This window comes from Crocodylus siamensis, chromosome 2 (genome assembly GCF_052110815.1).
Source record: "Crocodylus siamensis isolate JL-2025a chromosome 2, ASM5211081v1, whole genome shotgun sequence".
Taxonomy (NCBI): Eukaryota; Metazoa; Chordata; order Crocodylia; family Crocodylidae; genus Crocodylus; species Crocodylus siamensis.
In genome coordinates, this window is record NC_143396.1 from 68,423,918 (window position 1) to 68,451,167 (window position 27,250).

The 27,250-nt window shown below is 45.3% G+C and overlaps 2 protein-coding genes across 5 annotated transcripts in view; one reads left to right on the top strand and one right to left on the bottom strand.

Moving 5' to 3' along the window:
• TRAPPC11 (trafficking protein particle complex subunit 11) overlaps positions 1–1,710 on the bottom strand; it is a 41,213-nt gene extending 39,503 nt beyond the window's left edge. For all 3 annotated transcript variants that reach the window (XM_090036122.1, XM_090036123.1, XM_090036124.1), the window contains exons 1-2: positions 1,562–1,710; positions 671–892 (exon numbers count right to left, since the gene is read on the bottom strand). In XM_090036122.1, coding sequence (XP_089892248.1) covers positions 671–874 — 204 coding nt within the window. In that variant the 5' untranslated portion in view covers positions 875–892; positions 1,562–1,710. The remainder of the gene's footprint in view (positions 1–670; positions 893–1,561) is intronic.
• Positions 1,711–1,898: 188 nt separating this feature from the next.
• On the top strand, positions 1,899–13,767 carry RWDD4 (RWD domain containing 4). 2 transcript variants are annotated; one of them, XM_090036126.1, is made up of 7 exons: positions 1,899–2,053; positions 4,430–4,510; positions 6,819–6,928; positions 7,017–7,161; positions 9,950–10,067; positions 11,263–11,312; positions 12,708–13,767. In XM_090036126.1, the coding sequence occupies exons 1-7, from the start codon at positions 2,030–2,032 to the stop codon at positions 12,738–12,740; spliced, it is 561 nt and encodes a 186-aa protein (XP_089892252.1). In that variant the 5' UTR covers positions 1,899–2,029; the 3' UTR covers positions 12,741–13,767. The 2 variants fall into 2 exon arrangements, with proteins under 2 accessions (XP_089892252.1, XP_089892253.1); XM_090036127.1 differs by having other exon boundaries at positions 1,900–2,053; positions 11,263–11,468.
• Positions 13,768–27,250: the final 13,483 nt, after the last annotated feature.

Here is a 27,250-nt window from a genome sequence, read left to right on the forward strand (position 1 = left end):
ACAAAGCAGTTAACCCACTGAAGGACATAAGGCTTATAAAAAGATAGTCTAGAGATAATCCAGAACCTCTGTTGAGACCATAATTAAGGACCAAGTCAACATCTTTTCTAAAAAGATGCACAGAGCACTTATACACATGCTCCAGGATGGGGACAGAGGCACCCAAAGCATCTCATGCATCAGTGCCCCCACACTTCAAAATGGTGGGGGGGCGCTTTATCTAAAGCTTGTTGAATGGGCTTTAAATAAAGTGCTCCCCTGACATTTTGAAGTGAGGGGACACCGATATAAGAGCCGCAGGATGCTACTGGAGCACAGCAATTGCCATGCTCTAGCAGACATGATTAATCAAGTCTGCTCATGTATAGGCACCCACAAGCCTGCACTAACTCCTGGGAATGATATCACTGACCAGAGAGTAGCTATTCATAGGCAACAGATCATTAAAAACCAACCAACCTGAATGCAGATTAAGAAATCACCCACAGGTAGGCCTGTGCTAAATACGGTCTCAGCAGAGATTCTACCTGCCTTCCACATAGCAGAAAGTAGTAGTAAAGTTTTACACAAAGTAATCACAAACAGCAAGGGTTTTACAATAGGAATTTGATATCTCCTATAAGATTGAATTTTTTTTTAATGAGATAGATAGACTGACTTTGGACTATACCTTTGTTCTGCATTTGGGATATTCATGATCCCCAGGAAGTACTTTAAAAGAAATCGGGACACGATCTGCTCTTCTATTAGCACAAAATGCATCCCAGACTGCACGATGAACAGCATTGTATATAAGATCCAAGCCCGTGAGGGTTACAAAGGCCATAGGACGACAGCACAACTCCACAGGGAAGTCCCACTGCGTTGGGGTCATCTTGAGCTCGTCTTAACCCTGAAATACAGAAGCGCCACATATTTCAGACCACTTCCGGAGCAATCAGTTCCTGACCACATGTAACAGCCATCGTTCTCCTAATGAAAGCAAGCTGGCCTCTGCAAGCAAGAGGCTGGCCTGCTCCACTGAGGCAAAATGCATTTTGGGAACATGGAAGATGCAGGCATTTCTCAGCCACTGACATTTTTTCTTTTAAGATGGTTTTGTTTTTAAGAAGCCTCAATGAAGGCCTTGATGAACCCTTGACTGGGGTTGTTCCCTGAAGAGAGATGGCACTGGGAAACCCTCACCTCTTGCTTCTTTCCAGCCCAGACTGAAGACACCCAGAGAGGTTTTTGTTTTGTATCTTGTTCACAGCCAGACCAGTTCCAAGCTGAATGGGCCAAAGCCCAACAGCCAGGCTCCCAAATTCGACTGAGCAGAACTCAACCGTCAAGTCTGCAGGGCTGGGTGGGCAGGCAAGTCTCCTGCCCCCAAGACTCCCTGGCCTAGGGCTTGATGCAGAGCTGCGGATACTCCCCAAGCCCCCAGCAGGAGCCCACCGCGCACGCTCAGCTCCAGGGCAGAGGCCTTCAGATTGCGCCGGGGCTGGGACCCAGTCACGAGGCCAAGGAGGCAGCCGGGGGGACACAAACGCAGCCCCCGGGGCCTAGGCAACGCTCTCACCTCCTGAGCGCCCGTGGTTCCTCCCGCCAGGTCCAGTCCAGCCCACCCGGCGCCGGCACCGCTCCGGACAGCAGAGAAGGGCCAGGAGAGCCAGGCAGCTCCCCTGCGGAAGCAAGCGCCAAGCGCCCGATTGACAAACCACTGCGCCAATCGGCGATGCCCAACCCAACGACCAAGCCCATCATTGGCGCTCATGGAGACAGTCCGCGGAGAGCACGAGGGGCGGGGCCACGAAAATGGCCAATCGCGAGAGGGAGGGGGCAGGCCCGGCGAGGTGGGACGGGGACCAATCGGCGATCCATGAAGCGGCCTGGCCGAGGAACTGGAGCGGCGGGGTGGGGCTTGGTGTGTGCGCATGCGCTTGGTTTTCTTGTGTGCTCGCGTGTTGCCGGGTCGAGCTGAGGGCGGGCGGTGGCAGGAACTTGCGGGGGGGGGGCTCCCTTCTTCTCCCCTCCCCCCCCACGCGCCATGACGGCAAACGAAGACCAGGAGGTGAGACCCCCCCACACACGTTACAGGGCTGTCCTTCTCCCCCCCGCGGGAAGACGTCACACACTGCGGGGGCGGGGCTGCTCTCGGGTGCCCGCCTTAAAGGGGCCGCAGGTGCTGCCGGGTCTGGCTTGGCCTTGTCTCTAGGGCTGGTTCGTCCCTCCCCCCCCCGGACCCTGCAGGCACTGTTTATTGCATCGCCTGCCATAAATGTAACGTAGGGGAGGCCTGACTTGAAGGCAGCGTCCAGTGCCATAGGGCCCACTGCCTTTGCACAGGGATGGCCCATGGGGCAGGTGCTGGGAGCTGGAGGAGGGAACAGGGCTGTAGTGGCTTGAGGGGACCCAGCGCCAGCGGTTAGCCGGTGCTGCTAGGTGTGAATGGAGATTGCTGGTGCTGAGCAGAGCAGCGCTGTCACCTGTCCTTTACACAGAGCAGGATTAAAACATAGGCAGGCTGGGCACGTGCCAGGGGCCCTAAGTGCAGAGTGGGCAGTTGTGATGATTTGATGTATTATAATTATTGAGTGAAAAAAGTCATAAAAACCTCATCTACAACTGGGGGCCCACAAGTTTGTTTGCCTTGGGCGCGCTAAAGGGTGAATCCGGCCCGGCTTTACATCTAATGCTCTTGTCAACGTGCAGCCCAAAACAGCCTTTTGTTTCTTTCTTTTTTTTCTGCAGCTGCTTGGTATTGCTGACTCCTGTTTCTACAAATGTAATTTTTAAAGCTCTAACTTGGAAGGGTATGAGAAGGTGATGCAACATTTGACCCAGGCACTAGGAAAAAATCACCCCCGTGTCATTTGACCACACTGTGCAGCTGACAAGCTCCAGAAAGAGTTTTCAGTTTTTCCATAGTCCTTATTATGAAAAGATTAGCCAGGAGGCTTTGTTTGGTGACTGTGGATTTACAACTTTAGTGGATCCAACGTCAGGTTCATTGGCATAATACTATAATTGTGTCAGCTAGTGGCATCTTGGGGTACTTTTACATGTATTTTGGGGGTGAGTGCTTTAATTGGACTGGCTCTGAGAGTGGAGCTGCTCTAATTAAAATGCTGCAGCATCTTGTGTATCGGCCTCCATGCATGTCAAAATAGCAGCGAGGGTGCTTGAACTAAATCTCATTCAACTTCAGCTCGTTACTGTTTTTAAGGTGCAGCAAGGGAGGTTTAGTTGGATATTAGGAAGAACTTTCTCACTAGGTCAGTGGTGAAGTACTAGAACTGGTTACCTAGAGAGGTGGTAGCAGAGCCAACTATAATGGGCTGCGAGGCCTGGGGCAAATCAGACTGTGCAGGGCCCCCTTAACACTGCGCAGGGCCGTGGTACCCCTGCAAAGGGGGTGGAGGAAATCTCCGTGCTTCTTCCGCAGTGTGGGGCTGGGCCACGAGGTCCAGGTGCACCCTGTGGGAGGGGCCATGGCCACTCCACCCAGCTCTGTGGGGCCCCCTCAAACTGCGGGGTCTGGGGCGGTTGCCCTGATTCACCGTATCCTAGGGACGGCTCCGAGTGGTGGAATCTCCATCTTTAGAGGTTTTCAAGACCCGGCTATACAAACCCTTGACTGGGATGATCTAGTTGGGGATGGTCGTGCTTTGAGCAGGTCCCTTCCAACCCTAAGTTTCTCTGATTATATGCACAAGATGCAGAGACTGGCTGGAGCAAGCTAATTATCGCGCTGCAGCGGACTCGATTAATCGAGTCTGCTCCAACATGCTGTAATTACGGTGTGCTGGAGCAACCTTTCCACCATGTCTGTAGGTACCCTTGGATTCTATTTGGGGACAGAGCTACTTGGACCCCTTTCATAAAAAGGGATCTTGTAAGTGAGGAGCTATTTTATTTATAGCAAGTGTAACGAGGAAGATAGAAACATTCTTCAGGTAATATTTTTTGGTGTTTTCCCATGGAAAGTCCCAAAATTAAGATTTAAAAAGTACTAGTTGTCTGAAATCCTATAATGTGCGCTCAATTGAAGAGTTTCTGAAAGTTTTTTTTTTTATGAAGACAGATTATTAGCTTATGCTAATGTTTAGACACCCTTGTGTAGCTTACCCTGGAGCATGTTTGACACCCTTGTGCAGCTTAGCCAAAATAATTTAGATTGGTATCCTGTGTTTAAACTTGTTTTCTGGAAGACTGAAATTGGATTATAGCAGTACCAAACAAGACTGAATCAGTTACATTTGTTGGCTGTATTTTTATGGGACCTATTGACCTACGTAAAGACAATTCAATGAATGTATATTTTGTGTGTGTGTGGTATATCTGTGGTTGTTCTGGCATTGACCTTTTTACATAAAACATTAGAAAAACATTAAGTTGAAGTATTAGATTAAAATTGTTAACTGTTTTCTTTATCTCCTCTTTCTAGATGGAACTAGAAGCATTGCGTTCTATTTACGAAGGAGATGAGCGTTTCAGAGAACTTAGTCCTGTTTCCTTTCAGTACAGGGTAAGATTTTATGAAGTTTTGTAGTGAAATGGAATAATTTGTATATATTACAAAATAGTTTCTTAAAACATATGGCTATTCACCTGGCGGACAATAATGGCATAAAGAACTAGATTGATGAAGCTACTTGGGCCATGGGCACGTTGACAGGTTATTTGTGGCAGATCAGTCTGACCATGTCAGAGCCCCTAAAAGTAGTTCAGCCCCACCTGCAATAGTGGCAGATACCCCAGGATGAGTGGCTATCTTTTCTCCCGAGAGCCTGCTTTTTTGTGTGTGTTGTGCCTCGAGTGTCATCTTTCTGGTGTGTTAAAGGCACTAGGCATCTGGCTTCTAGAGTGGAATCAACAGTTCTCTATAAAGTCAAGTCAGTCCTGAGGCCATTGAGACCATTGAGGCACCTTGGATGCTGTGCATCATTGGCGATTCTTTGGGCAGAGTGACCTGGTGACACCCATCTCCTCTCCAAGTATGGAGGGCCATTGGCTCGCAGGGAGCTCATGTGCCCTCTGACAGGTCTTGTTTTTAGTCCTGCTGGGCATCCACATGCCCTCCTCACCCAGGCTCGCCCAGGTGAAGATACCAGTTTAGTCATCGACAACCCAACCATGGAACAGGCTGTACCAGTTGGCATGGTACCAGATAGCAGTCCAAGAGAGGCCTAGTGTGATGGGGTCCCTCTATAAAGCATGGTCAGAATTAGGCATCTCAGAATTAGCTCCATAAAGCCAGCAGGCTGAGGAGAGCATCTCCTAAGCAAGCCAATGATGGGAGAAAAAAAGAACAGGAGTATATCTCAAGCCATACCTTCTCTGGTGCTTAAGTATTGCCAGTTAAGAGTGATAGCTTAAAACCTTTCTCCTGCAGTTAGATGCCGGAATAATTTATTTAAAAAAGGCAAAGAAAACCTGCTACGTTTTAGGCAGTCTTTTAGAAAGTTGCAGTGATGGTCTCTTATGTAGCATCCTGGTAGTTAAAGAACTCACCCTGTATGTGAAAACCCTAAGTTTAGTGATTACCTGAGCCAGTAGGAGTAGAAAGCTATATTTTCTACATCCCAAGAGAATGCAGAAAAGAATTCAAGATTCTCCAGAGCAAGATAATTCAAGAGAGCAAGAGTAAACAAGATTCTATATCCTTCTGGCTAGATCACTCATTTCGACAGTAGAGAAGACATCGGTTTTAGTCTTTTTATCCAATGACTCATGAATATAAAATACAATGCCTGGTGCCTAGGATATTCTCTGGAAGCTGGGGTATGTTGGTTTGAGCTGCCTGTGGCTTAATCCTGCTCTTCCAATTTATTTTAACTGTTGTATATTGACTGAAGGGAGCATTACCACCCTTTCCAGCTGTGTGTTTTGTTTTGTTTTGTTTTAAACCAAATAGCAGAGGCCATTTTGTTAAACTCAGAAATGTCAAACAGACAGCCTGTGAACCAGATTCAGCCCATGGAGCCTTGTCATCTGGCCAGCAGGGCTCCCATAAGTGCCAGGAATTCAGGGGCAGGGCTTGCTCCCAAGAGCCAGGACCTGGAGCCCTGCTGGCAACCCATGCTGCCACCGCTTATCCCACTGCCCTGCATAACAGACCATTATTCTGTTTGCTTTTTATACTGTACAATAGAGCCCAGTTCATTCATAGATGGGTGTTTCACAACCAACTTTATTTGCAGCGGTTGATGAATAAAGGACATGCAATTCAAGTTGTTTTTCAAACCTTTGACTCCAAAAGGGCACTGCTTCTCAGTGGCCCACAAAGCTGACTGGAGAAGTAGTACCCTTTGATACAAAAGGTGTAGCAAGTACCTGGAGCACCATAGCAGTCGCACACAGCAATTTACTGTGGCTTGTGTATACCCCTGGTTCCTTTTACATTACAAACCCTCAGCTTTTCACGGGGTAAGGAACTTAGTTCTACAAAGTATCCAAATATTTTAATTTGGGCAATGGAAAGTGAGTGCTTGTTCTCTTGCAATGCTGCAGTGTTTTGATTGCAGTCGCTGCCATTTAGATCCAAGAAAACCTTTTCCATAACGTTAAATACTTCATCAAACCTTTCGTATTGGTTTTTATAGGGGAGAATTGAGAGGTAATAGTTATGCTGGTTTTATATACTTACATGTGAAAATACTATGCTAGTAATGGTTTTTTTGAAGCTTACTGTTTTTGAATGGCAGTTTTCGATCACTTTTAAAAATAACTTGGGTAAGATATAAATAGTGAGAGGTTTGCATACAGAATGTGATATTACAAGGTTTGATAAGACTAAACCTTTCCATTTTTAAGGTGTTTCATCTCTTTTTTAGATAGGTGAAAATGGAGATCCTAAAGCCTTCTTAATAGAAATTTCCTGGCCAGAAACATACCCACAGACGGCTCCAGTCATATCCATGGATGCTTTCTTCAACAACACAATGTAAATATTTAAAATAGTTCTATTTTATATGTTCTTTTTTCAAGTCTCATCCCTTGAACCTAAAACTGGGTTATACGGTCTCTTCTAGATCTTCATCTATAAAGCAAAGCATATTGGATAAATTAATGACAGAAGTGGACGTTAATCTTGGAACTGCCATGACGTATACACTTTTTGAATACGCCAAAGATAATAAAGAATTGTTTATGGAAAATCAACCTGCGTATGTGGCAGTAAGTTTATAATATTTGTTTTTAATCTTTTTTTGATGAAATATTTGTCTAGATATGAGTATTCATACAAAAAAATCTGAAATGACTATTCAAACCTTCAAATACTTAATTGCTATCATAACGTTCTGGGAGGCATGTATGGAGGCATACTTGTGTACTATATTTTACACAGCATGCAAATAGGCTGGTGTCTAGAAGATAGTGCATAGAAATTTATCACTTCTCTAGTGTTTAGCCAACTTAAGAAAAAGTTTCTTGAAAAGCAGTGATTGCAAATACTTCCTAATCTGGGATACAAAGCAAGCTGATCTCCAAGGGTGATCTGGGGAATTTGCAACAAAACCAAAACTAATGAGAACAGGTATGTGAACTTTGACTCTTGGTATGACAAACATCTCCAGTGTGAGTGAGTGACGCTTCAGATTGGTATATGAAAATTCTGAAGCAATGAATTTTTGATTGGAAAACTGAGGTAAAGAACACCAGAAAAGCAGAAAGTAATAAAATACTTTAATGCTAAAAACAAAGATAGTGTTATGTTGCATCTAGTTTTAATGATCCAGCAGCCCGGAACAAGGTGAAGTTTGTGCTTAGGCACTATAACCATCTTTGGAATGATAATCCAAACCAGTGGATTTGCACCTGTAAGACCATGTAAAGTGGCATCCCACTTAGAGTAGGAGACCTGTCTAGTCTGCTTTGAGAAGATATGTACATGAGTGTGGGCATTACTGTCTAGTTACTTTATTCTTTACTTTGTTTGGGACTGGATTATATGTATAAAATGTTTTGACTCTTGAGAGCTACAGCTTAAGCAAGGAAATGTTGAAGCTTTATTCTTCATATGATCTTTCTGTGTGGCTTAGAGAACCATTCATGCTAGGGGATCTTATCACTTTTTTGTCGTGGTGTACGTGCTAGAAAAGCAAGAAACTAAGTTTCAATAGCAAAGGCTTTTTGGGGTGATGGCTTTTGATATTCTAAATGAGATACTGTACTTTAACTGCTAGATTACTTGTTCGAATCTAGCTCTTTTCTGCAATGATCAGCAGATAATGAGGTGGACATAACTAACAGGTGGACATGTGGTGATAATACTCTTGTCAGCAACTCAAAGACATTTGTTAATCTGGCAAAGAGGCCCAGGATCAAATTGGCTTGAGAAGTAAAATCCTCCTTTTGCTCTTACGAGGAGCATTGTACTTGGATGAACTCCAGTATATATACACATTCAGAACTGCCAGTGTGTTTCTACAGTGAGCTGCAAATACCTTCTTTCACTTCAAAAAACAAAATGCTCATTTTTAGGTATTCAGAGGACTTTGAGATGAACAGAGTTCAAACTGTACATCTGAAAACAAATGAATCAGATTAATTTGCATCATTACTATTTTATGGAGTTATTTCATGTCTTTTTTTGAAACACAATTTAGTTCTACTTCAGGGACAAATACTGTATTTTGTTGCATACAGCATGCCTCAGAATATAAGCACCTTATTTTTGAAAGGCAGAATAAAGAAAAAAAGACTTTTTCTAGAGTTATGGGTACAGAGAGCAGGGACAGTCTAATCTTCAGATGGCCTGACCTGCTGGTTGACTAAAGCTGAAATCCTAGCTGCTGCCAAAGACTCATCTCTATGGATGGATCTATGATTCTGAAAAGAGCTAAAGAGTCTCCAAGGCTATGAAATTGGAGGAGAGAGCAGCAGACAGAAAAAATTCCCAAAGAATGGTTAGTTCTTTAAGTGGAACATCAAGACCATTAAAAAGCGAAGATGATTGTTAACACATGTGGGGTAAAGAACAGTGAGCCTTTAAGTCAACTGATTTCCTTAGCTGCCTGAATAGTAATACCATAGCTGCTGCACTGCAGAGCAAGAATCAAAGCATGGTGCTTTTGTCCCAGGCAGAAAATCAGCTGCCACACTTAATACAAGCACCCCAATCAAGCACCCCAATTTGAGGGAGGAGGGGCTGGCTGACTTTGAGGTGAAAAATGTGTGTTGTATGCAAGAAAACATGGTATTCAACCTGTTTACAGTTGGAGCCCTTTATGGAAATAGTTGATTATACGAGAACACTGTTTTTTTCAGGGCTAACATCATATTAGTTTCTTCTTTTGCCCTTCTCTCTCTTTCCATCTATGAAGACAGTTTTATGCTCCTACAAGTTTATGTGCCTAAGAAAGAATTATATTAATGAGTGAGGAGTGTGAACCCCACCACATTGAAACTTACTAAATTGTTCTTAAATGTGTGTGGGATGTGTTTTTTTTTCTTTATTGTTGGTTTCATAGTTTCGTAATTGGTGGGGTCGGAAGGGACCTGATCAGATCATCAAGTCCAACCCCCTGCCATGGGCAGAAAAGAATACTGGGGTACAATGACCCCTGCTAGGTGGGGTCATTTTAGCCACCTAGCCTCCTTTTTGACAGTGGTATTATTGTCAACACGGAGAGGAAACTTTTCCAATCCCCACTAAACAGAAGTGGGATGTGGGTGGTTTCAGAGGTCATGGAAGCATTTGAATTACCTGCCATCATAAGAAGCACATTAGAAATGCATTATTACATAAATACAGAAAACTAGAGCCATAACTGTCTTCTGATAAAAAGTGCAAGCTTCTTTGAGTAATGAATTAAAGAACAGACGCAGTGTCCCAAGAAGAATTTGGACATAATATTATTCTTGTACCTTTTGTAGAATACCAGTCAGTGTAATATCTAGGTATGCATTGTCAATTCACTTGCTGACAAGAAATTTAACAGTTCTTTCTATTTTTTCTCAGCCTTCAGGAGGCAATAATATTTCAGTAGGAACTCCTGATGTAGTCTCATCAAGTAAGAAAAAAGACAAAAAGGAACAGTTGTCCAAAACCCAGAAACGAAAGCTGGCAGATAAAACAGGTTAGTTCAACATATTTTACACCTTTTTTCCAGACTTGAGAAAGTGTTGCAGTGCTTTTTTTAATAGCGATTATGTTCCTTTAAAGGCCAGGGTTCCTATACACTTTGCACTGCAAGTGAGAATGTAATGATCATTTCCCAGTTTTTGCATGTTTTGGTAATAAAATTGGAGAACAGTTTTTCACAAATGATAGTTTCTGCATAGGACCCTAGGGTGGAATGGCAGTGATATGACAATTGGGGTGAGTGAGCAGAATCGAGTGGCTAAACTTTCAGGTTAAACTTACCTGACTGTAGCTAGCACAACATTTCGTTGCTTCAATAAATGCACTTACTGTACATTGCTTCAGTCAGACCAGTTCAGCTATTACAGACCCTTATTTATAATTTGTCTGATTCTTGCTAACTACTTTTTACTTAGCTAAGTAGCCAAGAGCTGCTGACAGTTCAGCTCTGAATGGGTTAAAACTGTAGCTTTTGCCTGACCAGGAAAAAGGGTAAGTGAGCTGAAGATTAGGCTCTGTCCCTGCTGTATGCAGCTATAGCTCTAGAAAAATCTTTTTCTTCATCCTGCCTTCCAAAAACAAAACGTGCATCTCATTTCAGGGCCCAAGGTATGCGAGAAAGTACGGGGATTCTTTTTCAATAAAATCAAGATTTTTTTTTCATATTAGCCATTATATGGTCATGCTGTCTCTTAATTCATATAATTTTATGTGAATCATTTAATAATCTGTGGTCAGAATTACCTGTGTACCATTACTTAAATTCAGTGACTAGATTATGTATTTTCCTCTTGTAAGATCTGATCTCTTTGACAAATCTTTCCACATGCTGATTTCAAATTACCCCCTAAATCAAGCCCTAGAAAGGCCTTTTTAGTGAAGCTGTGTAACTTTATCCTCTGGGGGAAAAAAAAAATTGTCTTTTCCCCAGGAGGCTTATTGCTGATATCCTCAGTTTTCTTAACCCCTTTTAAACTTTCTTTGTTGACATTAACAATTTTACAAGTGTTCAAGGAATATTTATATTGTCTGTGAACAACTTACCGCTATTACATTAATATGTAGTGAAAATTGCATTGCATTGTATTATACTTGTTCTTACAGCTGTTTCATATCTTTGAAAATGTACACAGCAGCTAAGGTTTCTCATCAGTTTAACAGTTGAAAATGAATGCGCTTTATTCTTGTAGATCACAAAGGAGAGCTTCCTCGAGGATGGAACTGGGTGGATGTTATTAAGGTAACGTGACTGTTACAACTGTGAAAGTACTGCATATGCACAATAGTTTTATGCATATGTAACTACAAATTATATTTAATCTGTTTTTTTGTTTTCTTCCTAACAATGTTTGGATTTGACTGTGGTCTCTGATTCATTTCTATATACTTCCAGCATGTAAGTATTTTCACATTATTTTCTTAAATGTTGAAAAAAAGATTTGTTGAGAAGTAGGGGAGTTTGTTACCTGTTTCTGTAGATCTTAATTCATTGATAATCTGTTACTGGGCTTTAAAACTTACAAAATTCTTCCAATATGTAAATTACATATGAAGTGAAACACTGACTGACTAATAACTCTTGAATTCGAAGAAGAAATGTATTTTTCCCACGTTTTGAGCACTGAAAATTTAAGCTTTAGAGAGGAGAGTTTACAGCATGTAAATTAGCTGTGACTTTCAGAATACACTAACAATTCTCAGTATTTTCATTGGTCACAAGTTGCAAAAGTGACATTAACAGAATGGTCTGAACATTTCAGAACTGTGGATCAGTAGAAGCAAAAAAAAATTACAACACCTTTTTGTCTCCCAAGTGAGATCTCCATATTGTCTTCCTGTGGGCCTGCATCCTTCTTCCTTTCCTTCCCCACAAAGAACTTTCTTCTCCCCTCTTTGCTCTTGAATGGAAATTCATCTTGCTATTTTAACACATTTCATTGCATAACAGAAAAAAACATTGATTGTCTATCAGAACAACCAAACCACTGCCAGCATACTTCTGAGAATAGTGTTAAAATGACTTGTAGGAATCAGTCAGGTACAGCTGTTATTTTGTGTGCCATGCTTCAAAATTTAAAAGCGGCTGTTTAGAATGGGCGTCTTGGATTCCAGAGAACTTCTAGAGAGCTCAGATTCCAGAGAACTTTCCCAAGTTTGTTTAGGTAATCATATGGTGTTATACGCTTTGGCAGGGCCCATTTACATTCAATTAGATGTTGTTTTAATTGAAGATAAGAGATGCCCTAAAAATGTGTGGGATAATTCCTTCAAGTGCATTTGTTTCAGTTTAACCAAACTGAGGATTGGATTTGCATTTTCTTTAATGGAGATACTACCCAAAATTATTTATATTTTACAAAGTCTCATTGAGGAGTATCTTTATTTTTGTATTTTAAAATATTTCATATAAAAGAAGGCAGAGTTTTAGCTCCAGGAACAATTATGGTTATTTAATGTGTAAACTAAAATAGAATAATTTTTTTTAAAACATTTTGATGAAATAGCTTGATTAGTTTGTATTAGTAACTAAATATGCTTGTATTCAATGTACATTGGAAATAATGTAGTTTCTGATTCCCAATAAATGAAATAACAGTCTAAACTTTGAACACTTTTCTTTTTGTGTCTTTTATAGTTAAGCAAAACTGGTTCTAAAGATGATGAATAAAGGACTTTGATACAAGAAAACTCCACCTTTTTAATACAGTGCAATTTTGGGTCAGCATCTTTTTCTTAGTAATTTTCTTGTTGAAGTAAAACCATTTTATAAAGGACAGTTTCCTGACTAGTAAACCTGGCCACATGTGTTTTATCCAGGGTATTCTGGTTTTTCATTTTTCTTCACAAATAAAATCTTGCCTTAAAGGAAGGTAAAAGTATGACAGAATATACTGAACTTTAGAGAGCTTATTTGGTTTCTGTTTATAGCAGAGAAGAATAGGGATATATGCAGTGTTAATTTATATTTTACTATTTAGTAAAATATAGTGAAGTCCGGTTATAGTGAATCCTTTGACATTGTAAGCATTTCCTGACCTTCTTATTCCAATGGAAGAAAAACACTATAACAGTGATTAATCACTTGACAGCATAACTATTAAAAATAAACTGTTCACTAAATAAAACTGTTGTTGTTTGTTTCCCTAATTACAAATGTAGAACAACAATAAAACATGATTATGCTGCTAAAGATTTGTCTGAGCTAAAATATGTAGTCCTGTTTTAACTTAACTGCCACAGTTGCAAATGCTAGTTAAAACAAGATTGCATGTCTGAGCTATACAATTTCAAAGTAGAAGATAATGAGCAGTTTTTATACCAGCATGTATTCTTTGTTCTGTGCAGTATACTATCTGTTTTAGTCTTTCTCCCATGTGCATCTTTACAGAAGGCCTGGGGGTTTGAGGGAGAGAAAGTTGCACTCCTTTTGATAATGAATTGCTGTGCTGATCTCTTCTGTTTTCTTCCATTGGGGAAATGGGTTCACCATGCGGGTTTGTTCTCAGAATTATGGAATGTTGGGGAAAATGTCACCCCCCTGCCAAATCTGTTGGAAAACATTTTTGTACAGGTCTGTTGTCTTGTATCAAAAAAGAAAAATCCTCTTACTGTGTAAACAGTAATTGAGTAGAAGATGCCTTAATGTCATTAAATTTTGTTTTGAGATTGACTTTAATAAATACCTATTTATCTGCCATGTTGTGAGTTCTCTTCTTAAGTTTCTGATGGTGGCTGCTGTACAAATGAGGTAAATTTGCATTTGTATAACATTTTCCCATCCATGAAGCAGAGCATTTTCAAATTAACTGCCAAGAGAATTCTTTCTTCCCTGCCCTCTTTCTCCATCTTTGTACACTTGTATATTCTTCAAAATAATCATTTAAGCTTCTTAATTTGGGATGTAATATGTTACATTTCTGTAGCAGGATATATATACCTGCTGAGCCATAAGGCTTACAGCTCAACGGTTATATATATCCTGATGACGAGGATGATGATCCTCATATCATTCTCAGTGTATATACAGCAGCCCCACTGTCCATTTAAAGAGTGGAGCCAATTACACCATCCTTGAGGACAGAAGCAGACTACAATCTTGGTCAGTAGGTTTGTTTGATTATTGAAGCGTGTGGGTCATTATCTAGAATTCATATGCTGCAGATATGCAGTTTATTTCAGTAAATTACATCTCCCCACTGTCTCTCACTGACAGGATGGATTACATTTACTTCAAAATTGCAGCAATTTTTGCTTCAAAACAGTAGTGGTATGAAATGGCCATTGAGTCTGGAAGGGAAGAAAAGGTCACTGGAAATACTGTGCTGTCTTCAGTCTTTTCTGCAAGACTGACAGTTCAAGGGAATTGTAACTCCCCAATGACGAGCTGTGCTTTTTATTGAAATAATCTGCAATGTAAACCAAAAGGAAACAGGATCTAACTGTACAGGATTTAAAATCAAGAAGCCAACAACTGATTATCCTGATGGAATTTTAAACATCTGAAGATCTGCGTTTTTTGGTGTTCAACAGCTTTTACGGAAATTTTTAAATACACGTGGAAAGTACATCTCCTGAAGGAAGCAGAATGTTTGATGCAAGCTTGATACCTATGGCTGCAAGCATAATGGGTGGTTTACTAAACAAAAGGTACTCATGTAATCTCAGTAAGAATGCCAGAAAGTCTCTAACATTTCAGGAAAAAGTTCCTTTGGTAGGTGCATGGGCTGCTCCCAAGGGAAAACACTGCAGCTTTGATCTCTCCCAGCCACTGTAAAGATGGGCTCTTCTATTCCAAAGCTCTCAGCCAGAGTTAGCTTGCCTGAACTAGTTGCCTCTGTATATAAATGTAGTTACCATGGTAATTTATTTGAATGGATCAGTTGGAGTGGAGAACAAATGAGAACCACCTCCTTCCTCTCCTAGTGCTACTATACACAGAAGCAAGTTTCTGAGGCTCTTGACAGGTCTTTTTTTTTTTTTTTTTTTTTAACTAAAGGCTTATAGAGTGCAAATTGTTCTGAAGTTTCCTGGCACTTTGTACCCAAAGGAGAGCTGCTGCAGTTGCAGAACAACAAATAGCTTTTGGCCCTTTTCTTTCTATTAACACAGAAAATTGTATTTGTAGCAGGCTTATCTCCAAGGAAGATAATCTGGATAAGGAACAACAACAAATGCATGCAAATGATTGTTCAATGATAAATGCTTGACTTCCATGAAAGTTTGCAAGGTAATGTGTTTTGACAAACAGTATTTGTTCAAGCAGTGCTTGGAGGGAGGGGGATGAAATACATTTTTAAATGTAAATGTTGCACAAGAATGGAACTCTAGTACCAAGAGTTCTCAAAACAGGGATGTCTACTGCTAGCAGCTAAACTTAAGTACTGGTGAAAAGTACTTTGGACTATTTGTAAGCTGGTAAAATTAGTGGTTGTAGAAACCAAATAGCCACAGCACTTTTAATTCTGTAGTGAAAGGGATTGTGTTTTGGTTTTTTTTTTTTTCTCTTTTTCTGTTGCATTTTTAAATGGGGAGGGTTCAGGCATGCTAGAGAAAAATGCAGAAAAACTGAAGTGGAAAATGATCAAAGGCTCAAGAAGGAGATAACGATGCATAGCAATGAATGCTTTTTCAGACATGCATCCTAATGTGTTCTGCCAGTTAAAAGGCTGACTACCCTGAAATGCTAGTGTATATGAGCTATCAACAGCTCCTGCCTAGTCTCTGCTACGTAACTCATCTGTTGTTCCCTCTGAGAATCTTTCTTCCATAGAAACAATTTAGCAAAGTCATTTTATATCCTTATGGTAATACCAATGTTAGTTAGCCACATCTTACAAGTTTTCACACTGGTTTTCCTTTTTATTGTTCATGTTTTAATTTCATGTTTTGAGAATACGAATTTATGGTAGTCATTCTCTTTGATACAAGGGTAAACTTTCTTTCAGTATCATATTCCTGTCTCTGCTGGAGCAAAAATTAAAAACTCAAATAAAACCTGCTTTCTGAATAGTAAAAATAGAAATTGCATTCTATTCTCTCTAACTAGGAGAGAAACAAAATTTTACAAAAAAAAATTGAAATAGTTTAAACTACACCTTACTTTCAGAAAAAACTTTTTCAGCAGGAGGTCACCTTTTCCCCCACCACTTTCTAGGTCTCTTCCCCTTGCACCCCTGCTCCATATGCTTTCCATAGGTCCCAGGACACATTGTACCAGGCCAGTGGTTCTCAACTGGGATGCCACAGGGACCTGCTAGGGGTACTGCGTTGCTATTTTTACTGCTGCAGGGCAAAACTGCCCCACCCAGCTTGGTTTTTCAGGTAATGCATTGGAGCCAAACTGGAAACGACTGTATCAGGAAGACCCATTGCCTGCATTACGTTATGTAGGCAGGCATGCCATTTGTGCTGCAGCTGCTTCCACTTCGACTCACTTACAGAAAAATCAAGCTGCACAGCGCAGTTTCACGCCCTGGTGGCGGCAGCAGATGTCAAGATAGTTTTACTTGGTGACAACAACACCAGCATCTGTCCCACACTGTTTCCATTAGGCATGTGTAGGACCAGACTGGAAAGATCTGCAGCATGATCAGGCACTCTTGCCTGGATTAGGGTTAGTAGCTAAACCCAAGGAGGCAGGTGAACCACTTTTTCTGCAGCCACTTTCCTGTTTGGCTCCAACAAACGGAGTTGGAAGGCTGTTCTACCTGGTGGTGGGGCAGTTCTGTGGATGGGAGTGACATCTATCACACTACCTACACTTCCAAGTGGAACTGCCCTCTTCCCCTGTCTTTCCATGTGGTGCTGGACCAAGAAGGGTTGATGTGTCACATGCAGGGACATTTCTGCCTGCATTAGCTATTAGATATGATTACCTTCATTAGAGTTATCAGTGATCACCATGTTGTTTAAAGTACTGGCTCAGTCCCTAATACAGCCCTAGTTTCTTTTGTTCTCTCAAGAACTCTGTGGGACCCAGGGTCAAATCTGTGTGATGCTGGGCATACTGGATGAAGAAAGTGCCCAATGCCCTCTTTACATGCATCATGCTAAAATAGAGGCGCTCTCTCTGCATGGCTCCGACTGATGTAACAGATAAGTTTGTTATAATAAAAGCAAAAAAATTTGTCTTGTAGTGAAAAAATAATGCAGAGTAACTCTTTGTGTTCACTAAAAGATGAATTGGAAGCAAGCATGAGTTCAAGTAGTGGTTTTAGAGAGCCAGGAAGTAGATAAGCTGAGGCAGTACAATGAAGACTACCAAGCCATGGGTTTTACTTTGTGAATTGGGGTCCTCTGCTCTAACAACATAAAGAACAAGAGAGAAGAACTTCTTTCAGTGAACGAGGAAATGAGTTACGTGCTTTTAATTCAGCCATGAATTCAGGGTATTTGCAAGAACTGCCAGGCTCAATTGGCTCATTACTTATAATGGTTTTTCATGTGTGATTTATCTAAATTTCAAAAAGTATTTCCAGTCTTATTTTTTGATACATGATAACCTTGCTTTTGAATGGGGTGTGACTAAATTCTGAAAAACTCCAGGGGGTACCTTGAGTCTTTAAAGATTGAGAGTCATTGTAGGAGGCAATGTACTTAATAACCTCTTAATAGGGCTGTGCAAAATTTCACCAGCTGTTTTGTTTTGAGTGTTTTGACTTGAGTTTGAAACAGCAACATCAAAACAAAATGAAGGGCTTTGAAACAGCCTTAAAATGAAATGAAGGCAGTCAAAATATTTCAAAAGGGGAAACTGCAGCATCCACACATGCACCCACATCCCAGAAGTGAGCGGATAGTGATCTGGGATCGTTTTGAGCTGGCAGACAATCCCACATACACTATCTGCCTGCACTGCTGAGCCAAAACTAGTCAGGACAAGGGAACAAAACACATGAGCACCACATAGGCACCATCCCCTTGCCCTTCATAGATTTCATAGACATTAGAGCTGGAAGGGACCTCAGGAGATCGAGTCCAGCCCCCTGCCCAAAGGGCAGGAAGTCAGCTGGGGTCATAGGATCCCAGCAAGATAAGCATCCAGTTTACTCTTGAAGGTGTTCAATGTAGGTGCTTGAACCACCTCCGCTGGCAGACTGTTCCAGACCTTGGGGGCTCGGACAGTAAAGAAATTCTTCCTTCTGTCCAGCCTGAAACGGTTTTGCAGGAGTTTGTGACCGTTCGACCTCGTCATCCCTTGGGGCGCTCTGGTGAACAAACGTTCCCCGCCGATCCTGGTGGTCACCCTTGATAAACTTATAGGTGGCCATCAGATCACCCCTGAGCCTGCACTTTTCCAGGCTAAAGAGTCCCATGGCTCTCAGCCTGTCATCGTAAGATCTGTTTTCCTGACCTCTGATCATGCGCGTGGCTCTCCTCTGGACTCTCTCAAGCTTCTCCACATCCTTTTTGAATTGTGGAGCCCAAAACTGGATGCAGTACTCCAGCTGCGGCCTCACCAAGGGCAAGTACAAGGGCAGAATGACGTCCCGGGATTTGCTCGAGAAGCATCTATGGATGCAAGCCAACGTTTTGGTCACTTTACTAGCCGCAGCATCGCATTGCAGGCTCATGTTCATCTTGTGGTCAATGATGACCCCCAAGTCTCTTTCTTCTGTAGTGCTATCCAACGTAGCACTGCCGAGCTTATAAGGGTGCTGCAGGTTTTTCCTCCCAAGGTGGAGAACCTTGCATTTTTCGGTGTTAAACACCATGATGTTCTCGTCTGCCCATTTGCTGAGCTTGTCCAGGTCAGCCTGGATCACCCGTCTATCTTCTGGCGTGGATGCTTTGCCCCAAAGTTTGGTGTCATCGGCGAACTTGGCCAGTCCAGTCCTGACTCCAATGTCCACATCATTAATGAAGATGTTGAACAGGATGGGTCCCAGGACAGAGCCTTGAGGGACCCCACTGGTCACAGGGCACCACGATGAGTGACTGCCATCAATTACAACCCTCTGGGTCTGACCACGGAGCCAGTTTCCCAGCCAGCGGATCGTAGTGGAGCCAAGGCCACAACTGGGCAGTTTGGCCAAGAGGTGATCATGGGATACCAGATCAAAGGGTTTTTTGAAGTCAAGATATATGACATCAATCTCTTCTCCCTTGTCCAGGTGATAGGTCACCTGGTCATAGAAGGAAATGAGATTGGTCAAACAAGACCTACCCGCAACAAACCCGTGCTGGCTATCCCTTAGGATGTTAGCCTGGGCCAGTCCATCAAGGATGGCCTCCTTAATAAACTTTTCTAAGATCTTCCCCAGGATAGAAGTCAGGCTAATGGGCCTGTAGTTAGCCGGATCCACTCTCCTCCCTTTCTTGAAGATCGGCACCACATTGGCCTTCTGCCAGTCTGCGGGCACTACACCAGAGCGCCAGGAGTTTTCAAAGATCCATGCCAGGGGCTGGGCTATGATGCTCACCAGCTCCTTGAGTACCCTGGGGTGCAGATTGTCAGGGCCGGCTGACTTGAAGGTATCCAGCCAGGTGGGCTGCTGTGCCTTCTTGCTGCCTTTCCTCCGTGTTGGAATAGATTTAGCTTGTGCATTGAGGATCGCTTCCTTAAGAAGCAACCACTCTTCTTGAACTCCCATCTCCCTGGGGTCATGGTCCCTGAGGGCCTGACCGACAAGCCTCTTGAGCTTGTCAAAGTCGGCTTTTCTGAAGTCAAGGACTTCTGTGTTGCTGACTGACTTGCCAGCTTTACGGCGGATGGTGAAGGTGATCAGCTCGTGGTCGCTGTCACCCAGCTTCCCATCAATCACTAGGTCACCGATTAGGTCGTCCCCCGTAGCCAGTACCAGGTCGAGCAGCGCTTTGCCTCTCGTTGGCCCATAGACTTCTCGAGTCAGGTAGAGGTCATCCACGCACGAGAGAAAGTTTGCGACCGCTTGGATTTCGTTGAGTGATCTTCCCACAAGATGTCCAGGTAATTGAAGTCACCCATGACAACCAAGGTCCTGGAGCAAGCGGCCTCAGTCAGTTCCCGGGCGAACTCCTGGTCAAGCTCGGGACTTTGAGTGGGAGGTCTGTAGTAGACTCCCACCATTGTGTCCCCTGTGCCGTTTTTCCCACGAATTTTTACCCAGAGGGTCTCTAGCTGTCCATGCTGGTCGCCAACATCAGCTTGCAGGGACATGTAGCTTTCCTTCACATAGAGAGCTACACCCGCTCCCCTTTTGTTAACACAATCCCTCCTGTACAGGGTATAGCCCTCTATACCCATGGTCCAGTCATGGGTGGAGTCGCACCAGGTCTCCGTTATCCCAATGACATCATAATTCTTTGCACTGAGCAGGAGGACGAGCTCCTCCTGCTTGTTGCCCAGGCTCCTGGCATTAGTGTACAGGCAGGCAAGTGTCCCCTTGGGGGCTCTTGCCTTGCCCACAGATTGTGCCAGGGCTGGGGCAGGAGTGGGCTCCCTTAAGTGCCTTGGCCTGCTGGCTTTCCAAGGGTCACTCAGCGGGCCAGCAGTGGCAGTAGTCCCTCCATCCCCCCAGCGGGCTTAGTTTAAAGCCCAGTGGAGCCAGCCTGGCTGAGAAGAGCCTCCTCCCCAGGGGGGAGAGGTGGAGGCCATCTCTTCCCAGCAGCTCGCTGCCTCTCTCGCCAAAGAGCGGGCTGTGGTCATGGAAGCCAAAGCCTTCCCGATGACACCAGCTCCGCAGTCTTTGGTTCACTGTGTGGATCCTCCTTTCCCTCCTCAGCCCATAGCCCGAGACTGGGAGGATCAACGAAAACACCACCTGAGCTCCCAGACCCCTAAGCTCCGCTCCCAACTCCCTGTAGCGCCTCATGACCTGGCTGGGGGTGCTCCGAGCCATGTCATTGGTGCCCACGTGAATAAGGAGCATGGGGTAGTGGTCTGTGGGCCGGAGGAGCTGTGGGATCCTCTCCGCAGTGTCTCGGATGCGGGCCCCCGAGAAGCAGCAGACTTCCTGGGCTAAGGGGTCGGGGCGGCAGATTGCCCCCTCAGTGCCCCGCAGGATGGAGTCTCCCACAACAAACACCTTTCGCTTTGACTTGGGGAGAGCGGGGCCAGTAGCTGTGGTTGAGCCTGGGTTGCAGGAGCTGGCAACTGAGCAGGGTCTGCTGGGGCTGCAAGAGGTGCGAACCTGTTGCTAAGCTCCGGCGAGGGAGGGGCCTTGGTGCGGCGGGCCTTGGGGCCCTTGACCACCTTGGTCCATGCCCCTGACTGGGCAGAGCAGGAGGTCCCAGAGTCCTCCTTAGTCCTGGAGGGAGACGGTGCTCTACCCTGTGGCTCCTGGGGGAGAAGGGCCTGGCAGTAGGAGTCTATCTCCTGCTCGCAGTCCCTGATGGCATGCAGTCTCTGGAGTGTGGCCTGGAGCTCCTCCAGCTGGTGCGCCAGAGACCCCAGTAGGGAGCAGACCCCGCAAGGGGAGGTGGCCATGCTCCTGGGCCCCAGAGCCTGAAAAAGGGACAGGCAGCCCCCGCAGCCAAGAGCCAGGGGCTCCGTCTGCGTGGAGCCCGGGACCGTGGGCTCCGTCTGGGTGGCCGTCTCTGAGGTGCCCAGTAGAGGGGCCGCAGAGCCCGAGGGGACCCTCGGGTTGCGGCGCGTGCCCATCCATGTCATGCCTCTGGTAGGCTGGCTACGGCTGGGGCTGACTACTCTGGGGGGTCGCAGGCAGGGTCTCGTGCCCTCCCGCACCAACTCCGCGCTAACTCGAGCGCCTGTTTACGCAGCCTGTTTGCGCGGCTCCGGTCGTGGGGCTCCCTGGGGGGCTGGGCCAAGTAGGGGCCTGGGCGGGGGTTTGACCCGGCCCGGCACCAGGCAGCCACTGCCTCCTCCCAGGGAGCGAGGAGTTAACCCCTTCCCACCACGAGCCTGCTTACCTCCGGCTGTGCTGGGGGTTGGCAGGGGGCTCTGCGGCTGATCCTTCTCAGCCTGACACCAGCAGGAGCATGCCCAAAAGGAAGTCCCCCTCTCGCTCGAAAGCCTCCATACCCCCAAAGCAGAGGCAGGCCACCCTGGAACAGGTGGGGAAAGGCGGACAGAAAGCAGGGTGCATTGCAAGGGTGAGCGAGATCACCCAGAGCACTGGGGAGATGCTTGCTGTGGATGGCCAGCCCTTCTTAGTTGAGAGGCCAGAATTCAATCAGCTCATGGAGCTCGTGGCCCCATCATACCAAGTGCCTGCATGCACCACCTTCAGCCGGACAGTGGTGCCCTCCCTGTATGAGGCATGCAGGGAGCACTTGAGGGAGGAGCTGCACAAGGCAGGTCTGCAGGGAGGAACCAGGGTGGAGATCATGCCTACCTCTTCCTCACAGGGCATTGGTGTGACCAGTCAGGCTGTCAGTGGGCTCTCGTTCAAGCCAAGGTGATAGATGAGTCCAACATAACAACAGAGATCATGGGGGCCATGAACCACTTGGTCCAGGGGTGGCTCGCTGGGCAGGGCGAGCTCACCTGCAGGATCATGGTCACTGACAATGAGGCGAATATGGTCAAGGCGGTCCATGATGCCACTGTGTGGCTGAAGTTCCACCTCATTGTCAGGGATGCCTTGGACGGGGACAGGGCTGCCGGTGATGGTGCCAGCACCACCAGCAAGCTCATTTCCAGATGCAGGAAGGTGGCAGGTTACACCCACTGGAGTGTCAAGTGGTGCAAGATACTGTGGGACAAACAACCAGAGCTGAACATCCTGCAGCACAAAATCATCCAGGATGTGGAGACTCGGTGGAACTCCACATACCTGATGCTCAAGAGGCTGGTGGAGCAACAGAAGGCCATCCATGAAATAGCCTTACCTGGGGAGACTGGGATCCCTTTGAACAAAGCAGAGTGGGATACCATCTCCCAGATCTTGGTGATCCTCAAGCCGTTCCTTAAGACCACCAAGACCCTCAGTGCTGGCAATGCCCTCCTTAGCCAAGTGATTACAGTGCGGGAATTTCAGAGCCAAATGGAGAGCTTCCAGGGGATCAATGTTCCTGGATGGAGCAAGCCACTGTCACGAGACGTCCAAGCACTGGTGAGGTGACTGAAGGAGGGCATCAGGAAATGGCTTGATCCCTTGTGGTTCAGTATGGTCCATGTGCTTTTTTCTTGTTTTCTTCCAATTGCTTCCTCTGATCTGCTCTCCGTTCTGCTCTCTGTCTCTCCCCTGAACTCTCCTACAGCTGTTTCTGGTGCAGTTTTTACTGCTCTCTGTCCCGTGCCCAGCTAATGAATCTAGGCATCTTTGATCTTCCCACATCTAGTTCTCTTGCTTCCAGTGTGCTGTCAGGTAAGTGTTAGTGCTCAAAGCACCCTCTCCGGCACTCTTTATTATCTTTGGGTCCCTTTCTCTGAGTCCCTGGCATCTCCTTAGGAAGAGCAGCACAATCCTTGCTGCCACAGCCCCACTCTCAGAGCTGGAGGGGGCACTCACTGAATCAGCAGTGAGCAGGGGAAGAACATGGCCCTGCTGAGCTTCTGTGGCAGGACAAACTTGGAGATATGAGTTGGGGCTATGGGGAAGGAGGAGGCCTCATGTTCTGGGCATGACCACTAAAACTGCACTCTGCCAGGGTCTGGAGGCCTGGTGGGACTCCTGGCAGCACGATAGTTCCAGGAAATGCCAGGACCAAGGATCCCCCTGGTGAAAGGCAGGTAGGAGGCGCCATAATCTTCAGCCACCACATGCACACACACAGTCCTGGCTGGGGAAAGCCCAGACCTGGCATGTCTTTGAGAGGCCTGAGGCTTGCTGGTTGCAGTGGACTTGTGAGGCTCCAGGTGAGCTCAGCTTAGCTGCCTGGGATGTCAGGTTTTGGGTTGAAAAATTCTTTGTCGGGCTGAGGAAGTACCTGCAGTTGGTGTGTGTGCTGTTCGTGGATGGAGGGAATAGTAAAGCCAGAGGCTGGCATGCAATGCATGCAACAAAGCCAGTCAGTGAAAATGGAAATAGAGGCGTCAGGGGATGAGGGACAGGCTGGGGGGGGAGGGGGAATGTAGCAGTGCAGGTAAAAGTGCAGGGGTACCTGGGGAGTCAGATGTCTGGCAGGTTGCATTGTGTCAGAATTGCAATTTCTATAATGAGTCCATCAGTTTCTGTAGCTAGGAGGTTGATGAAGTGCAGTTCATAGACTCTTCTTTGAGTCTTTTTTTTGAAAAGTGGCTTGTAAATTCTCTTTGAGGATCAGGCCTGAGAAATTGGAGACAGGTGGTGTTTTCTGTTGCTGTCTTTGATAGATTGTCAGTGTGTGCTCATTCTGATCTGCAGCTGTTGCTTGGTGTCTCCATGTACTTTCCATGAGATATATATTATATGGTGAAGAGATCTCCGTACTGGAGATATTGTTGGCAGGTTTTGCGTGCGTTGTCATGGCAAGGCCTGGATCCATTCAGTGTGTTTTGGGCTGTAGGAAGTTGGCTTCTGGTGATGAGGTTAGCGAGGTTCAGTGCTTGTTTGAATTTACAAGGCTATAGATGTCCTCAACAGTTAGCTGATGGTCTTCATTTTTGAGTGATGTGTAGGGAGGCTGAATGAGAAACTTTATGGATTGAACATTAGGAATATACTTCACCTCTGGTGCCCCAATATTAGCTGGAAATGATAAAGCAGGAAAAGTAATTTAATGAGATTAAAGGTGATGAGTTACTGGCACATCTGTTTGGTGAGTGTGGCTGGGTGGGGGTGAATCATGAAATCTCTCTCCCTGAGACTCGCCTGCCACACTTTGGAATGATGGAAGAATAGGAAATTAATTCCCCAAAGAGAGAGAGTGTAGTAAATCACCCCAGAAGCAGGATAAAAGAAAGTGGGTGTATTAGTAACTTCCCCACAGGTTGTGGAGCACCCTGGCTGTTCTTACAGCTCGCGGTCTCCCTTTCTCCACCGCTGTGCAGCCCACTTCCACCAGTCAGTCGGCTCCACTCCAGTCCCACTCTCTTTTCTCTTTCCTGTGGTACCAGTGGATCCTTCCCCCATGGGACCTTTTCTCAGCCAGTAAGTTTCTCCTCTTTTCGTCACCTCCTTACTTCACCAGTCACTGTGGTTACTTACACCCAGTCAGCTAGTCTTATCCACAAGCTGCTCCAGCACTGGGCTGCCGCTCCTGGCATCCCTGCTGAGTCTCCCCACACTCTGCCCCAGGGGGCAAAAGAAAACCACTTGCTGTGGACTTAAGTAGCTGCTGGCTCCTGATCAGTTAATATATACCCCAGGTGCAATCCCCTTCCCAACTGTGTTTACTAAGTAATTAACTTTGCCCTGTCCCTGACCTGACTACCTACAATTTAGTAACATCAAAGGAGCTGTCTTTGCCCTGTTACAGTGAGTATCACTATTTTTGGCTAAAATGTTGGCCCATCTAGATATCTCAGATGGACCTGAAACCCCTGTGTGGCTTTCACACTTTGGCCTGTGTAGCCAACTCTTAAACCAACCTTGCCTATGGCTCTGTCCCACAAAGGAGCTTGACTGCATTTTATGTTTCTGGTTAATGAAGTGCAGCAGTTACACCCAGCAGTTACAGTCAGGTTGAATTCAGCCCATGACCATATAATTTGAAAGCAGCCAAGGGAGATGCAGAGGGGGTGCATGTGCACCCCCTGATCATGGTGGTGTACCCACTGCAAAAAGGTGCTGCAGACAGTGTTGGCGGCTCCTGCAAGCAGTCACTGCACGCCACCCCATCACCAACACCACCGGCAGCATCTGCAGGTAGTCCACGATCGCCCCGGCCACTGCCGCTGCTGCCAGCAGTGGCTGTGGGTGGTCACCCACCCCTGGTCAGCACTCGCCATCCCCTCCTCTCCCCCACCACCAACAGTGCTGGCAGCATCTGCGGGAGCTGAATGCTTACTGCTCCCAGGGTCCCACCACCACCACTGTGCTCCCACCACCGCCAGTGCAGCTGTGGCCCCCCAGTCGCCGGAGGCATGCGCCATTCATAAAAACAACCTCCATTAGCTCTCTGATACCACAAGCTTTAAAAAGTCAAGTGAATGGCCTTGAGATGTAGTGTAAATTCATCTGTGTTGTGCTTCAGTGAAAAGAATATGTTAATAAGTAGGGCTATCATGTCACTCTTTTATAGTGTGTTTGTGGAAGGCTCTCACTCTTCTTCACATGCATTGTGTTCAAACGCCACTATGAACCAGACATAGTCATTATTCTCCCAATTTTATGAAAAGGAGAATTGAGGCATGGAGACACTGAGGCACTTGCGCAAGGTTAAACTGAACATCAGTGACAGACATGCACTCTGGGGTTTGGCATATGAAGTATGTAGCATAAGTCTGGCTGCTGATCCTAACCACCAAGAGCTCTGTTATCTCACAGCCTTCAGGGGCAGATTATTGGCTGCTAGTAGGCTCCCCATTAAGCCCTTCTTTCTTGTCTCTCATATTTCCCCTCTCCCAGCTGTTCCCAAACTTTCTGGGCATGCGACCCCAATCCTAGGTTTACAACCACACCATGTGGTACAAGCCTGATTTTTCCAATACCATTTCAGGACTCATTTGGGACTATGATCTCTAGTCTGGGAACTACTGCCCTCTATTCCTTCAGAGCAGGCCACAAATGTCTTTTCTCCAGGATCACTCTGGCCAGAAACTTCAGGGTATGCCCCAGCACCTTCTCATACTCCCAGCCTCCTCCTTCCCCCCCACCTCCAGCAGCACAGTCCCTTTCAGGGTTGAAAAGCTGGCAACCTTGTTTCTGTAAATGAATCTGGGCTTGCAACATGGATGTCACTGCAAATGGCAGCAGGATGGAGCCTGCAAGTGTCAGTGGATTCCACAGAGCCACCTACTATGCTGTTCAAGTTTAAATCTCTGGGATCAGACCCAGTCCAAGGAGTAGCCATTCAGCACCATGGCCCACACTCTAGCATAGTAGTACTCAGTGAAGTTTTCTGTCTCGTGTGAGGTTACAAAAAGGCTTTGAGATGTTCTGGCACTCGATTTTGTTAAGCCTTTTTTTCTCCACATACCTTAGAGAAGACACAGTGAATGCTTTCAATCCACCATATACTTTCAGTCCACCATAATATAGTTCTTAAATATTTAAGAGCTGAGTTTTATAAGCATGAGTGCACTCTGCCTCTCAGTGTGCCTGGTGTCATTTCCACTTCTGCCATTATACAGATGGAGAAACTAAGGCACAGAAAGGAAGTGACTCACCCCAAAGTTAGTAGCCAATCCAGGACCCAGATGACAGATTCCAG

What these genes read in the sequence shown, in the direction of transcription:
- RWDD4 (XM_090036126.1), top strand. Translation starts at nt 2,030, where the DNA reads ATGACGGCAAACGAAGACCAGGAG. An exon ending in CTGTTTCCTTTCAGTACAGG is followed by an intron (nt 4,511 to 6,818) that starts GTAAGATTTTAT and finishes TCTCTTTTTTAG; the next exon opens with ATAGGTGAAAATGGAGATCC. An exon ending in ATCAACCTGCGTATGTGGCA is followed by an intron (nt 7,162 to 9,949) that starts GTAAGTTTATAA and finishes ATTTTTTCTCAG; the next exon opens with CCTTCAGGAGGCAATAATAT.